The 15,447-nt window shown below is 37.3% G+C and overlaps 2 protein-coding genes across 2 annotated transcripts; one reads left to right on the top strand and one right to left on the bottom strand.

Annotated features, from left to right (window-relative positions):
* The first annotated feature begins 131 nt into the window (after window positions 1-131).
* Window positions 132-2,536, top strand: LOC125671400 (uncharacterized). Its single transcript, XM_048907134.2, has one exon. It carries the CDS (start codon window positions 187-189, stop codon window positions 1,552-1,554), a length of 1,368 nt encoding a protein of 455 aa, XP_048763091.2. The 5' UTR covers window positions 132-186; the 3' UTR covers window positions 1,555-2,536.
* Window positions 2,537-13,570: 11,034 nt separating this feature from the next.
* On the bottom strand, window positions 13,571-14,636 carry LOC125670349 (RE1-silencing transcription factor B-like). The gene has a single exon (XM_048905459.2). It carries the CDS (start codon window positions 14,222-14,224, stop codon window positions 13,571-13,573), a length of 654 nt encoding a protein of 217 aa, XP_048761416.2. The 5' UTR covers window positions 14,225-14,636.
* Window positions 14,637-15,447: the final 811 nt, after the last annotated feature.

Here is a 15,447-nt window from a genome sequence, read left to right as displayed (position 1 = left end):
GTTTAGTTTATAATGCTATTGTTTATAGTAATTACATGTACGGTCCGACAAAGACTTGCACATTAAATAATTTATAAAAATTAAATCAGAGTGCAGATTTTCTGTTTTCGGTGAAAGTGAAGATTACCAGGGGGCGCTACCTTAGTTTCACTTTCAGAACAAGTTTCACCTTCGTTGCGCTTTGCAATGGCTAAGAAATCACTAACGACGGATGATCTTCATTTGGTTGTGAAAGAGGAAAATGTTCTACTGCAACGGAGGTTGTCTTCTGGAGATCAACCACAAAATGTATACCCAGGAGTTGTGAAGTTTCTCCTGGGTAGAGCAGACGCTTCTGATATTTTCCCTGATTGTTCGACTTCGAAATGCTCCACATCCAACAGTGAATGTCGACATAGAATTTGTATTACAGAAGTGGCCCCATCCCACAGTAGTTTTATTGGCAATGATAAAGGAGAAGACTGGAAGCTGTCTATTAGTGAGTTTTCTTCTAAGAAGTATGGGAAAAGCAGCAGAGATCTTCCAAAGCGCATCAGAACTTTCTACAAGAACCAGGATGAAGTGATAACTGCCTTTGAGGATTTTCATTTTGGTGTTGATGATGCTATGGAGCATGCTGAAGAGGAGGAAGAAAAACGGAAAAAGGCTAATATACTTGCAAAGGTTTCCCTTGCTGCCAATGTGTGCCTTTTAATAGCAAAGTTAGTTGCAGCAATTTTGTCAGGTTCCATTTCCATAATCTCAAGTTTAGTGGATAGTGTAGTGGATCTGTCTTCAGGAATTGTGATAGCAGTCACAGAGAGGGCCATGAGAAAGCGGGATTTATACGAATATCCTCAAGGTCGTACAAAGTTAGAACCGATATCCATTGTTATACTGTCTGTGATAATGAGTCTGGCCTCCATTCAGCTCATTGTAGAAAGTGCAGAGAAAATGGTGGGATTAGCAACAGGGAAGGAGAGTCACCCTGATGTTGATGTGGTCACAATTGTGATTGTGTGCTCAACTGTAGCAGTCAAGATTGTTCTTTTTCTGGTGTGTAGGAGAGTGAAATCACCTTCTGTTGATGCCTTGTCTAAAGATCACAGGAACGATGTCCTCTCCAACATAGTCGCCATCGTTTTTGGCTACATAGGTTCCAAGAATATGTATGAACAGTACAGGGTTTCAGAATTGGTGTATCTAGATCCTGTTGGAGCCATCCTGATATCTCTGTACATCCTGTTTGGCTGGTGGTCCACTGGTTATGGACAAATCAAGATGTTGACTGGACACACAGCAAAGCCTGATTTCCTACAGAAATTAACCTGGATTTGTGTAAATCATCACCCAAAACTTCAGTATGTAGACACAGTCCGTGCATTTCACTTTGGAGTGAACTTCCTAGTGGAGGTGGATATAGTGTTGCCGGAGGATATGACATTAAAAGAAGCTCATGATATTGGTGAACCTTTGCAGCACAAACTAGAACGGTTGCCTGAAGTAGAAAGAGCTTTTGTGCATTTGGATTATGAGTTTGAACATCGGCCATCTGATGAACATAAACAAGTGTGATGAAACTGTACGCACCAGAAAGCACAAAATCAAAATGTATAAAGAGAATCTCGTGTTTATTTTTAACAGTCTACTAATTTTGATACAGTATAGGCAGTTCTAATTATAGTTCACTGTTTAAGACATCCTTTATTATAGGCAGTTCTAATTATAATTAACTGTTTGAGACATCCTTTATTATCTAGGCAGTTTTAATTATAGTATAGTTTGAGACATTCTTTATTATAGGCAGTTCTAATTATTATAGTATACTGTTTGAGACATCCTTTATTACAGGCAGTTCTAATTATAGTAACTGTATAATATTACTGTTTGAGACATCCTTTATTATAGGCAGTTTTAACTTTATAGTGCCGGTATACTATTTGAGACATCCTTTATTATATAGCAGACTTAATGTATGCTGGCTATTTTCATGTATGCCATACATACAGCTCGGTGGAGTCTTGTACCCGGTTAATTGCAGACCAGCCCACGTATAGAAATCCGCGGAATTATGACAACCAACCCACGAATAGAAATTCGCGGAATTATGACAACCAACCCACGAATAGAAATTCGCGGAATTATGACTCCGTGGAAATACATCCACAGTAGATATAATTTAGAGGGAGCAGGTAGTCCTTTACTAAAATTGTAAATTTCATGATCCCAGGGGTAGGGGTTTTGGTACCAGGGTTAGGCCAAAATTATTGTAGTGACTATTGTTTTCATCATTGAAATACTTCTTTTCAAACTTCAGTGATACTGATTGCATAATTAGGAGAAATGGTTGTACGAAAATTATGAATTTTATAATCCCAGGGTTATGACTCTACAGCTGGTCCAAAATAGTCAGAAAGTGTTAATATGATATATTGTTATATGGTGTAAAGTCTTTCATCAGCATGGGCAATTTAAGGGGCATTTTTGTTTTAAGAACACATCTTGTTTTATACTGCTGCTGAATATCAGAATTAAATTGGATATGCAGAAGAAGAAAGCTATTATAAATTTCATAACCCTTATAGGGATAGTGATACTTAAATTGATTAGTACTCTGGTGATTGATAAGGCCTGTGGGCCTCTTGAATGTACATCTCACAATATTTCATTATGAGCATAATACAACTAACAATATGATACTCATTATGATATGTTACTAGCAGGGTTGGCAAAAAAGTGGTCAATATGAGTATTGACCAGGCTGGTGGTCAATACTGGTTAAAACCGGTCAATACTGGTCGATTGAAGATTATTTGGTCTGTAACGGGAAGGGAGAAAATGCAACGGACCAGACCGGGATTCGAACCCGGGCCCCCTGAATCTCTAGTCAGGTGCTCTACCAACTGAGCTAACTGGCCACCTGTGATCGAACCTGGCCGACCGCTACAGGTCATTATAGTCTGTGTTATTTATTTTAAATGTTTAAGTGACCATTATGGTAAATACTGTAATTCATAACATGCACTATCAGTTTATAATATACTTATAAGTCATAATATTACATAAATAATGTACAAATAACTCTGTTGAATTGGGGAAGATGTAAAAGTTTCTGTTCAAATTCCTTAGTTTAACAAGAGAACTACCTATATAAGTATTGTTTCATCAATCTTCATTTTAACTGTTGAATAAACATTTGAGGGGGTGGGTTGGTGATGTTTTCATAACAATAACAGGCACACTGGTCATCTCTGGTCCCAGCCTATGCTTATTAACACCTGTCAACTCTGCTTCCTGTGTTCAGGTAATGTCCAGCTACCTTTTATTCTTAATCTGTCCAGGTACATGTAGTAAAAGGTCTGTCTCCAATCGTCAAGCTATGCTATAGAACTGTGACCCTCTGGTTGGTACTGAAGATATTTCGGTCAGTTTCAGCAAACAAAATATATTATTAACTTATGAAATTACATTTGATTATCTAATGAAAAATATTAATCAACAATTGATCCATATAATGAAAAGACTTAATTTATCTTTATCTTTGCAAGAAATGTAGGAAAATGGACAGTTAAAATCACAATTGACCACTTGGGGAGTATTGACCTGGCCAGTTAAAACCACTGGTTAAAACCGGGGGCGGTTTTGACCGCCCAACCCTGGTTACTAGGCAATAGGTAATTTATTTTGATTATCTTTCTATGGAACTAGATCTGATAATGCAAAATCTTGAGACTGTCTCATTTAAAATCAACAAGATTTTTCATTTAGTATCTTATTTTTACTTTCTTTATTTCAATTTTGAATAAAACATTTTGATACTAACTGTCCAGGCTGTTCTTATAAAGTTATGAAATTAAGTATACATACTTGTTGATAACTCCTGAATGGACACAAATTTAATTTAATGGAATTTAACAGCACAGTGTGGAATACTTATAACATGTACATTTACAACCCTGAAATGCATGAAAAATAACAAGAATATGATATATGACAAAGTTACTAATCAACAATCATTACTTGTATGATTGTAATTTTGATCAAGATAATGTAAACCACAATCAAGGGAAACAACTCTTAAAGCTACAAGAATATGAACCAATTTTTCCCATATCAAATAGTCACAAAAATACATTATCATTATGTCTGCTCTTCCCAACTGCAGATTGCCTTAGTGTGAATTCTTCTTCCGCTTTTAATACAAAGTTTGTTCGGGCCATAACTTTTGTCTTTTGACATGATACCATAATAAGACAGTGTGTTGCGTACCATTTTTGATGACATGCCTATGTCAAAAGACAAAAAAGTTATGGCCCAGACAAACTTTGTATGAGAAGTGGAAGAAGAAGAAAAAGTGGAAGGCACATTACACAATATGACCCCCTCCTGGGACTGAAACCGTAGATTTGCTAAAATATGGGTTAATATTGAATTGCTCACTTCAAACTTAATGAAATTGTCTGATAATAAAACACCGTGTACTACAGTAAACTTGATAGATTCACTTTTGATAAATATATATTTATGATCTATGAAATCAATAATGGGCTGATCCAGGGATTGGGGAGGGGGGGGGGCAACTTTTTGAGGCTGGGGACTGCCTTGGAATGGTGGGGCCCAGGGGGTGAAGCTCCCGGAGTTTACAGATTTAATTTTTTATAGGGTTTGAAATATGTCTCATGTAGTCATTTTTATTATTTTCTGTCATTTTTGATCAGGGGAAATTGATAAAATGACGCATATTTTAAGGGTTTTGGAAAAAAAATGTAAGTTGATTTTCCCAATAAAAGTAATTCAATAAATCAAAAGATTTTTTCATTTATTTTTCCGAGAGTGGAAGGAATTATTGCTTCTTTTATCGTTTACATTTTTCTAAACAAGATACCACGATTTACCTTAAATTTGACATTTTTAGGGGGGGGGGGGGCACCGGCTGCGCCCCCTTAAATCCGCCACTGAATAAGTTCAGTAAAAATATTTCTGTATTTAGCTTTTCTTTCAGTTTGTTTTAAGTGCAATAGGAAATTCATGAAATGTAGACGGGACATATTAATTGAGATTTAACAGTAAGAATAAGTACTAATGAATTAATTACTTACCAGATAGTAAGGAAAAGTCTGTTGAGAAAGGTCTTTAAAATAGTCAAGTTTGCAAAAATCTAGTCTAGTTTTACGTTTGCGTAAAGACCAGCGATTAAAACAATAAAACCCATTTTAAAAAAGCAACTTCACAAAAAAAGAAAGAAAAAAAAAAAAAAAGAAAAGACGAAGTCCAAGAATACTACATGTATGAGACCATATATAGATATGACATGGTTTGAAGTGATTACTATTTTCGCGTTCAGGTGTATGTACAGCTAAGGGTTATAGAAATAAAGGAGTGGATTTAGGATTTTTAAAGTAAAATAAAGTTGAGCATACACTTTGTCAAACATAGATTTAAAACAAAATTTAATTATTAGCCCCAAATCACTCTATTACAGGAGTGAATAAAACGAACAATGATCAATCTCTGAAATCCCATAAAGAATATAAAATAAAGAGTAAACACGGACCCCTGTACACATTAGAGGTGGATCATGTGCCTAGGAGAAAGCATCCCCTGTTCACAGGTCGCACCCGCCGAGAGCCCAATGTTTTGATTACTCGTAGTCAAAATCAGTGGGTAAAAACAGCTTAACAATTTGTTTGAAATACATCGGATAGCATTCGACCTAATGACTGGTTGTATTTGTGAATGAGATCAATATAAAGACCGTATAGTTTGCGAAATGCCGATTTTAATAACGCTTACCTGTATCATACTATGGTCTTTTTTATGTGTGCAGAGTTTGTCCTTCTTTGACTATTTCCCTTTGCCATCGTACAAGTATGGAAATCATTACCAAATATGGACACATGGCAAAATTAGATGATTTTCAGCTGTTTCGTTTAAGTAACGTACAGGTCAATAACTATTCATATTTTACGTTCTTGAAAGATTTTTTTTACAGAGAAAAATATGAATGAAATGTCTTTCTGTGGTCTGTTGAACGGGATACGAAAGTCTCAAACATTTCAGAAAGTTTGTTTGCGACCTTCATACCCCGTTTAACAAACCAAAGATTTAAATTGAAAACCATAAACATGCCTCACATTTAATTTCATATAACCACAATATCAAAACTTTATTTGAGAACAGCAAAAAATGTGTAAGAAACAAATATCAAGTTTACCAAACCAGTTCAAAGTTAAAACAAATGAAATGTCACGAACAGGAAGAATCGCCGCTACCTGAAGGAACCCCCTTGTAGATACATATAAACGTTTATCTTGATACTGAAAGCAACTGTTCCAGATAGAGGTTGTGTTTGAAGTCAATACGAAGAGCAGTGGCGGATCCAGAGGGGCATTGGACCCCCCCCTTTCGTCAGAAAACTTTGCTAAAAAAAGGTATACAAATTATGTATTTTGAGGATGGAACCCCCTTTTTAAAACCAAAACTAATGGTAGACACCCCCCCCCTTTTAAAAAATTACTGGATCCGCCCCTGAAGAGCCATGGGATATTCTATATTGATCTTTTGTCAGCAGTAGAGGGAGGACCGTCCTGTTCCAGGAGAGGGACATTGTGATTTCACAATCACGCACAAGAACTTGTCCATGGACATTGGTGGTTATACCACTGTGATGAAAGCGAGTCTGTAGGTCTGTGTAGCCAGACTGCCGACCCGTGTAGTAAAATTAATGACATTCCGATCTACATATATCCTCCATCATAACTGTTTTTCTAACGTTCTCCCCCCCCCCCCCCCCCCCAAACAGTCTCCAATAACCCGGGACTTTTGTCCTATCCCGTTGTATATCGATATATTATGTCGTAACTGATGTGTGAGGAATAGATCCAGGTTAGGAGTCTGGTGATTGTCCCATCGGATTTGATCTTACTGATTCCATGACTCTCTAAAGAGGAGGTCACCAACTCTCGTAACTACGGAAACCGATAGGTGCCAGGGTATAGAATTAATATTCATTTAACTGGCGGCCACCATTTAATTTGACTGGCGGCCGCCACTTATTATCTGGCGTCCGCCACTTATTAACTGGCGGTCGCCACATATTATCTGGCGGCCGCCACTTAATTTATCTGGCAGCTGCCAATTTCAAAACCAATTTAATTCATATTGCTAAATAATTATTTTGGAAAGATTTAGAATAGTACGCAAACATGTAGCATCGTTTTTCAAAGTGTAGGGACAGTCGGGGGAGAAATTGTCTTCTACAATTGTTAGCAAGCAGAAAAGGAACCTAAGAATGTCTCTTTTGTCCAAACTTTGTATTCCTAAATTAGAGGTGGCCCCGTACGTCATTCAATTCATCAGTTCATTCATTATTACATTTTTACCATTCATATACCACAACAATACTCTTACACCTGTTTCGAGATAAGAGCTCTCCTGTGTAGGAGGTACATTTAGTAGAACTTTGAGTGCCTAAGTGGGACAGAGTAAACTTTCAGTCAGTGAGGAAGACGATAAAACGTATTAAAAGCGGTTTCTCTTTAAATGTGTTTATGTAGGAAATACAAAATACTATCAAAAGAATGTTTTACTAAAGTAGAAATACAAAAACAATGTCATATTTGAAAGTAATTATGGCACGCCACAAAAATGAGCTAAACATAGTTTCACAGTTGATAAACTAGGTTTATCGACTGTAAACTATGGTTTACGGACCGTAAACTATAGTTAACGACGTTAATCTATATTTCACATCTGTAAACCATAGTTAACAGATAATCTATGTTTCACAAGCGTAAACTATAATTAACAATGAAAACAATCATTAGCGATTGCAAAACATAGTTTATCTGATAAATACGGTTTCACGATTGTAAACTACGGTTTGCAAGTCTGATAAATATAGTATCACAATTTGTGAAACTAGGATTAACAATTGTGAACTATAGTTAACGAATGTAAATTATGATTTACAAATGTAAATCTATATTTATCAGCAAAATCTATTGTGAACGTTTATTTAAAGACAGATAAACTTGGATTAGCATTTGTAAAATATAGTTTACAACAGTTAAATATAGTTTTACGGATGAAAACTATAGTTAACGAATCGTTAACTATAGTTTACAGTTCGTAAACTATAGTTTACAGTCGATAAACCTAGTTTATCAACTGTGAAACTATGTTTAGCCCATTTTTGTGAATTTGGCGTGCCATAAGTAATATCCTGGATATGATACCTACAATCAACGAAAATACATGATATGATAAGAATTCTATGTATTTAATTACTCCCTGAATACTTATCACTTACTTAGTTTGTGTATCAGTTGAATTTGGGTGATGAAACAGCGTATGAGAAACATACTCAGTATGCAGTAATGAATATTCGTCCCACTCCGGCATGTAAACAAGTTGTTTCGCGCCTTACTATCTACGAGAGTTCTTCAAAGGGAAATAACTCGAACGTATCTCGAAACCGGCGTAATAATTCACATATAAATTACTAAGTATCGGAGAGGGAGATTACAGGGATTGCACCCCTTTCATTTTGAGAGAGAGAGAGAGAGAGAGAGAGAGAGAGAGAGAGAGAGAGAGAGAGAGAAAGAGAGAGGGTTTGAATAGCTGGCGGCCGCCATATAAATAGAGTGGCGACCGCCAGTTAAATGAATATTAATTCTATACTCTGGCACCTATCGGCTTCCGTACGTAACAATGCACAATCTTTTACTCCGTCGTTCAGTCCATGTCCAGCTAAGTTCACCTCTAGAAGGCATTTATGCAGATCATTTACCCAAAGCCTGTGCTTCCTCACGTAGGATATGTGTAATACGTATTTTAAAGGTATGATGATGGAAGTCATCTGGACAATAGAGGTAGATAAAACAAGGAAACGTCAAGCGTCTTCTCTAATTACAAACATACAATTGTTATAAAAGTCCAAAATACGTTTAGCATTCATCATACTAACAGCCCAACCTTTAGTAGACAACGAGAAGATCACTGGATTTAGACAATAGCTAGGCACTGTTTTTCCATATGTACTGGCAATGTTAATATTAAAAATGTGGGGAATCAAACAAGTCCATATTGAAATGTCATGATGGGACTTTATACCAAATGAACAAAGTCGTGGATATCGTTCATAACAAGAATATGAAAAGATGAAGATAACGAAACGTGATCAATCTCATAAATCCCATAAAGGATACAAAATTAAGAGTTGGTCAAACACGACCCCTGGACACATCAGATGTAGATCAAATGGTGAGGTTGGTTGGTTGTATATTGTTTAACGTCCCGCTCGAGAATCTTTCACTCATATAGAGACGTCACCATTGCCGGTGAAGGACTGCAAAATTTAGGCCTAAGCTCGGCGCTTATGGCCTTTGAGCAGGAAGGGATCTTTATCGTGCCACTCCTGCTGTGACACAGGACCTCGGTTTTTGCGGTCTCATCCGACCACCCCATGAAATCGCCTCTTACAACAAGCGAGGGGTACTAAAGACCTAGCACCCCCTGTTGACTGGTCACACAAGCCGCGAACCCTAAATCTTTATAAGGTAAATGAAGTAATCTGTAATCAAGAACGGCCTAACAACTAGTATGAAACACATTCGACCTTGGTTGTATTTGAAAATTAGATCATTATAACGATCCTAAAATTTGCAAAATGCTGATTTTAAATAGCACTGTTGAAATCCATGTAACATTGACTTATTTGTCAGTAGCCTGCATCGATTTAGAAATTGATCATAAGCAGAACATGCTATTGCGTATCGAATCATTTAAACACTATATGCAGGTAACAATAGAATATTGTTACATAAATAGGGGGAAATTGATGATGGAGAAGCTGAAGTCATCCTGTTTGTCATAAAATCGAGCTGATAGTTTGTCGTGAAATATATCCAAATAGGAAGCAAATATAGAAGACTGGTGTATTTTATTTCATGTTCACCGAGATATATCGAATCGACATTTAAATGAAAATGAATATTTGCAATAGATAAAACGTCGTCGATGTATTTAAATGTCGAATTGAAGGCCATAGCAAGAATATTTTTCTTCTCATGTAATAGCATTTGAATAAATTTTGCCTCATAAGGATATAAAAGAGAGGTAATCTAATAAAGGAACACAATTTGTGTCCATGGGAATTCCAAAAGACTGTTGGAAGACCTGAACCTTATCACAAAGACTACGAAGATATTGCCAATGAGGATATCCAGCATTTTGTTAAAATTTCAAATTCGGAGTTGTTGTACGAAGGATCAGAGTGGTATTTAACAAAGTATTTTTTTTTTTGGATGCCTGTTCACAGGATAAGAATATTTCCGTGTTCCATTATAAAAAAGTCTGTCTTTATTTTATCTCGAGGAATGGTGGTGTAACGTGTTGAAAAGTTGTACGTTTTGATGTTGTTGATTTGGGAAGTTTTGTGATTTCAATTTTCTAAAAGTTCGTTTACACTACTTTTTGTTGTGGCACTTCTCCTTTACTGCAGCTAATATTTTCGTGAGGTGTAACAATAGGAGCGTGGATCAAACAATGTATATCTTTGTTTTTAAGGTTGACGTTTTGCAATCCAGTTTCGACGTGGTAATTCATCTTTGTTCCATCGGCTGGAGTATGAAATGTGCTTAAAACTGAAACATTATTTGGATGAATTTCATCTTTTGAAGGTGGATTATCAAACGTGGAATTAAAATCAAGATCAGTGTTCTTATAATAAACCTTACAAAGACGATATTGCTACAAACTTTGTCAGCTGGAACCAATACATATTTCTCATATATCCTATCTGATTCTTTCATCACTTCTGGTTTGTTTTTAATGTGGTTAATAAGGATGACAATAATAATGAAACCTTTAACTATCGATTTTAATTAAGATGTTTTATTTTTATAATTTTAGATATGAGATCTTGTGCCATGCTGTCATTTAATTTCATCTAATTGTGTTTTATTGTTGCATTCCTCTTCTTACCCTTGTAAAGCACCTTAGAGTTTTATATAAGGCGCTATATGAATTTTATCAATTTTAGGGTTAGGGGTAAAATAAATCTATTTTCAATTAATGCTATTATTATCAATGTGTTAATACGAGATTAATGTAAAACTTATAATACGGTACCAATTTTGATGCACCAGATGGGCATTTCGACAAATAATGTCTCTTCAGTGATGCTCAAGCCGAAATATTGGAAATCCGAAATAACAATAATACTTTTTATCCGTTCAGCCAAGGTATAAAGTTCTTCCTCCTCATATTTCGCCCATCGTCTGGTAAACTCTCAGATATGAAGTTATGTCTCCAATTAAAAGATCGGAACTCTTTCTGAATTTCGGACATTTCAAAATACGTATGTGACTTCAACTATCTCGATATCACCAGTGATGGCATGTCCAATAGGTCCATACTGAAAGAAGGACAAGAACATGTAAGGGGATTTTGTATAAGATGGCCTACATCTAGGCATTGTCAGGTAAATTAAAAAGTTTGAATGCAATAATAGAAGTATATCTATAGGTAATAGTGTGTAGAATTAAAGTATTATGGCATACAATACGGAACTCTATATGACGAAGAATGTTGCTATCTAAGATCGGAAGCCATAACTATATATGAAGAACTTGATACATTGTCAGAATGGATTAAAAGTGAAAGGTGAAGAAAACGAACAGTGATCAATTTCATAACTCCTATAAGCAAACACGGAGCCCTGGACACACCAGAGGTGGGATCAGGTGCCTAGGAGGAGTAAGCATCCCATGTCGACTGGTCACACCCGCCGTGAGTCCTATATCCTGATCAGGTAAACGGAGTTATCCGTAGTCAAATCAGTGTGCCAAGAACGGTATAAAAATCCGTATGAAACACGTCAGACAACATTTGACCAAATGATAGGCTGTATTGACGAACTAGATCATTATAACGACCATAGAAATGCTGACTTTAATCGAGACTGTTGAAACCCCTGATGCTTTCTTCTCTTGGGCACCTGATCCCACCTCTGATGTATCCAGGGGTCTGTGTTTGCCCAACTCTCTTCGTAGACCATCCAAGTCTTTCAAAGACCCATGCTGTTGAGTAGGGTTCACCCTAGTCATTAGTACATCCTACATCGTCGCAAGTCACGCCTATTGTCTCCGTTTACACTACGTCAAATACCGTGGCTGTATAATTTAAAAAAAAATAATCCTCGACTTCATGAATATTTATGTTCATTATTCAACCAATCGGTGAGCTTCCCTGATTTTTTTGGTGAAAAGAAAATCATTCGGAGGTCATTGCGTGCTCGTAGCGGAACAATCTGAGGATTGCCGATTGAGAGCAAGCCTGGACACCTTTTTAAAGCTGTTGTAAGTAATGAAAGCTTCTTTGTTGACTTCGCCGCGGTGTAATTAATTTACCATATAATGTGCGTAATCACGCCGCTCTCTTTAGAGAACTGTTCGATCAACCCTAATCTTTCAGATTTAAACACATCCACTTTACCCCGAATTTTTTCACCAAGTTTGAACATACGATTAAGTTTATCAACACAGAATTTACAAGCGTAAACACTGACGTTAATGCTAATTTCATTTAATGAATACTTATAACATTACTTGTGTAACGTGTCAAGGGGGTTCGTACCCGGTTGATTCCAGGATCTGGGGTTTTGAATTAATTCAACAAGTAAATAATTTTCCTCTGTAAAAATGATTGAACAAAATGATACAGTTTTCCTCTCTAAAGTGATTTAAATATATAACTACTGGTCTGCAAATATATACAAATAAGACCCTTCCCTTACTTAGGGGAAAATCACACTTGGTCGGCCTATATTACTACTTTACGAGTTTATACACCTCTAGATAGAGATATGCCTTATTCAGGCAGTAACAACTATCTAAGAGGTAAGCCCTAGCCGAATAAAGGTGGTCCAACTCCAGAAGCAGTAGTTACTGTGTTAATGCCTTATTCAGGACGGACAGTGAACTGCTAACCTCTGAAGCCTTACACCTTCCCTAACCGAGGAAGAATGACAAATAAATAGGCGAACCTCCAGGAGGTCAACCTCTAAAATGCTAGCCACTACTGTGGTCAGACTCCAAACAAATGGTCCTATATAACAAAGAAGTGTGGCAAGCCTCCAATATTTATATAAGGCAATCCACCTGTGGCAAGCCTCCAATATTAGGCAATCCACCTGACCAAACTAACCGTTATAATGCTTCTTCTTCCTCCGCTTGACTTAAAAGAAACCTTACTGACTGGCTGCAGCTGTATATATACCCTCTGTGGGTCACATGATCAGCAACAGTTTCTAGATCACCTGCTGCTAGCTAATTGTGTATCAGCCATAGTTAAGTTTCTAGATCACCGTTTCTGTAGGCCTCTTGCAACATTGAAAAACATGAAATCATTACACTACCCACGCCTTCGATGACATGCGACCCGCATGTAAATGAAAATCATGATGTAAATCACAGGGTAGGATTTATTGTACATTCTACACTACGGAGTTACTTATCCCTGTAGTAACAAAAGAATTTTTCTTTACATACAATAATTTAACAAAAGCTCATGATTCAACCACATATTACTAATTATACACGACTTTCTCTTCAGAAATAATCTTAGTATCTACGCTCCCTTCTCTGAATTTCTTGACAGTCTTGGTTTTAACGATTCTCCGGACAGGATCTGTCTGGGTTCCCATGTCTCTTTTCCTCTCTATAGCATTGACCGGGACCGCCTGATCTTTTGTTTTCTTTTCAGGAACTGGAGGCACTACATCCGCTTTACGTTTGAGAGACACTGGTAAGGAAGGCTTTGTTGGTTTACGGAACAGTCTTCCTTCCATAAGGCAGTCATCATCCTTAGGGAAGCAATCTGTATTCTGACTTGATGAATCTTCATCTTCGTCACTCCCATTGTCCAAAACGTCCCCAATGAGGTCTCCCGGATCTTGAGACAACCATTCGTGATCATCCTCCGGCTCGTTTACCTCTTCACTTCTATTTTCTTTTACCCCAAGCTTAATCAAATCTTCCTGTGCCAATCCTGGGTGACATCTCTTTACATGTCTCTTCAGGTTAGCTTCTTTGTTATTAGAAAAGTCACAACTTGGACATTGAAAAGTCCTCATTGCGCATTTGAAAACGTGCTCCCTGTAGTCCTCCTCACTCTTAGCTGAGTATGAACACATGGGGCAGCGCCGAAACTCATAGTTTGGAGTTGTCTTTGTCTTTGCCATCTACAATACACAGAGATTACATAAATGATCATTAATACTAATAAATAATTTTGATCACATAGACTATTTATCAACATAATAGTCATGCAGCCATGTAGGTGGCTTTCTATTTCTAACAGGGCGATCATTGTAATTGTTTCTTGAATTTTCTTGATCTGGGACTGTATCATGTGCAGTGTCTCTCTCTGGCAACACAGTTTCTTCTGTTTCCTGAACTTCTTCACCAGCAAGTATTTGTGGATGTTTCTTCCGCATGCGATCCACATGTATTACTTGCTCACCTCCTCGGGGTCCACAGTTAACCATGTAGGTCAAATCAGACATCTTTCTGATAATCTTATAGGGACCCTGCCAAAAGCTCGTAAATTTTGGAGATGTACCAGGCCTTCTTCGGGGGAAGAATACATATACTTCTTCACCATTTTGAAATGTTTTCCACTTTAGCTTTCAGTCATGATAGTGCTTTTGTCGCACCATTGCTTGGCCAATATTATTCCTGACTGTATTATGGGCAATTTCTAGGCGCTCTTGAAGTTCCCACACCCACTTGTGTGATGGTGCCTTTTTAACATTACGTGGTGGTTCATACATAATGTCTACGGGAGTTTTCGTCTCGCGCCCTAACATCAGCATATTTGGTGTCATGCCAGTAGTTTCTTGTATGGAAGACCGGTAAGCCATCATTACGTAAGGTAAATGAACATCCCAGTCTGAGTGATGCTCATTTACGAAGGCACTAAGCATGGTGGTCAATGTCCTGTTGAAACGCTCGACCATACCATCTGATTGCGGATGGTAGGGAGTAGTATGGGTCTTCTGAATGTCCAGGAGCTTGCATGTTTCTTGAAAGAGCTCGCTTTCATATTGGCGACCTTGATCCGAGTGTATTGTATCAGGAACACCAAAGCGTGTAATTACCTCTTCCACAATCACGGAGGCTATTGTCTTGGCTTCAATATTGGGCAGAGCAAAACACTCTGTCCACTTGGTAAAGTAGTCTGCAACGACTAAGATATACCTATTTCCTTTGTCAGTCTCAGGTAATTCGCCAAGAATATCAGTGGCTATCCTTTCCATGGGATACCCTGAACCTACCAATTGCATAGGAGCTTTGTTTGACATACTTGATGCCTTTCTCTTTGTGCATATTTCACAACCCAATATGTATTGACGCACATCTTTTTGTAAGCCTGGCCAGTAATAGGACTGTCTTATCCTTGACA

The sequence above is a fragment of the Ostrea edulis genome, chromosome 4, assembly GCF_947568905.1.
Source record: "Ostrea edulis chromosome 4, xbOstEdul1.1, whole genome shotgun sequence".
In the NCBI taxonomy this organism is placed as follows: domain Eukaryota; kingdom Metazoa; phylum Mollusca; class Bivalvia; order Ostreida; family Ostreidae; genus Ostrea; species Ostrea edulis.
This window is presented reverse-complemented; position numbering and strand designations above follow the sequence as displayed.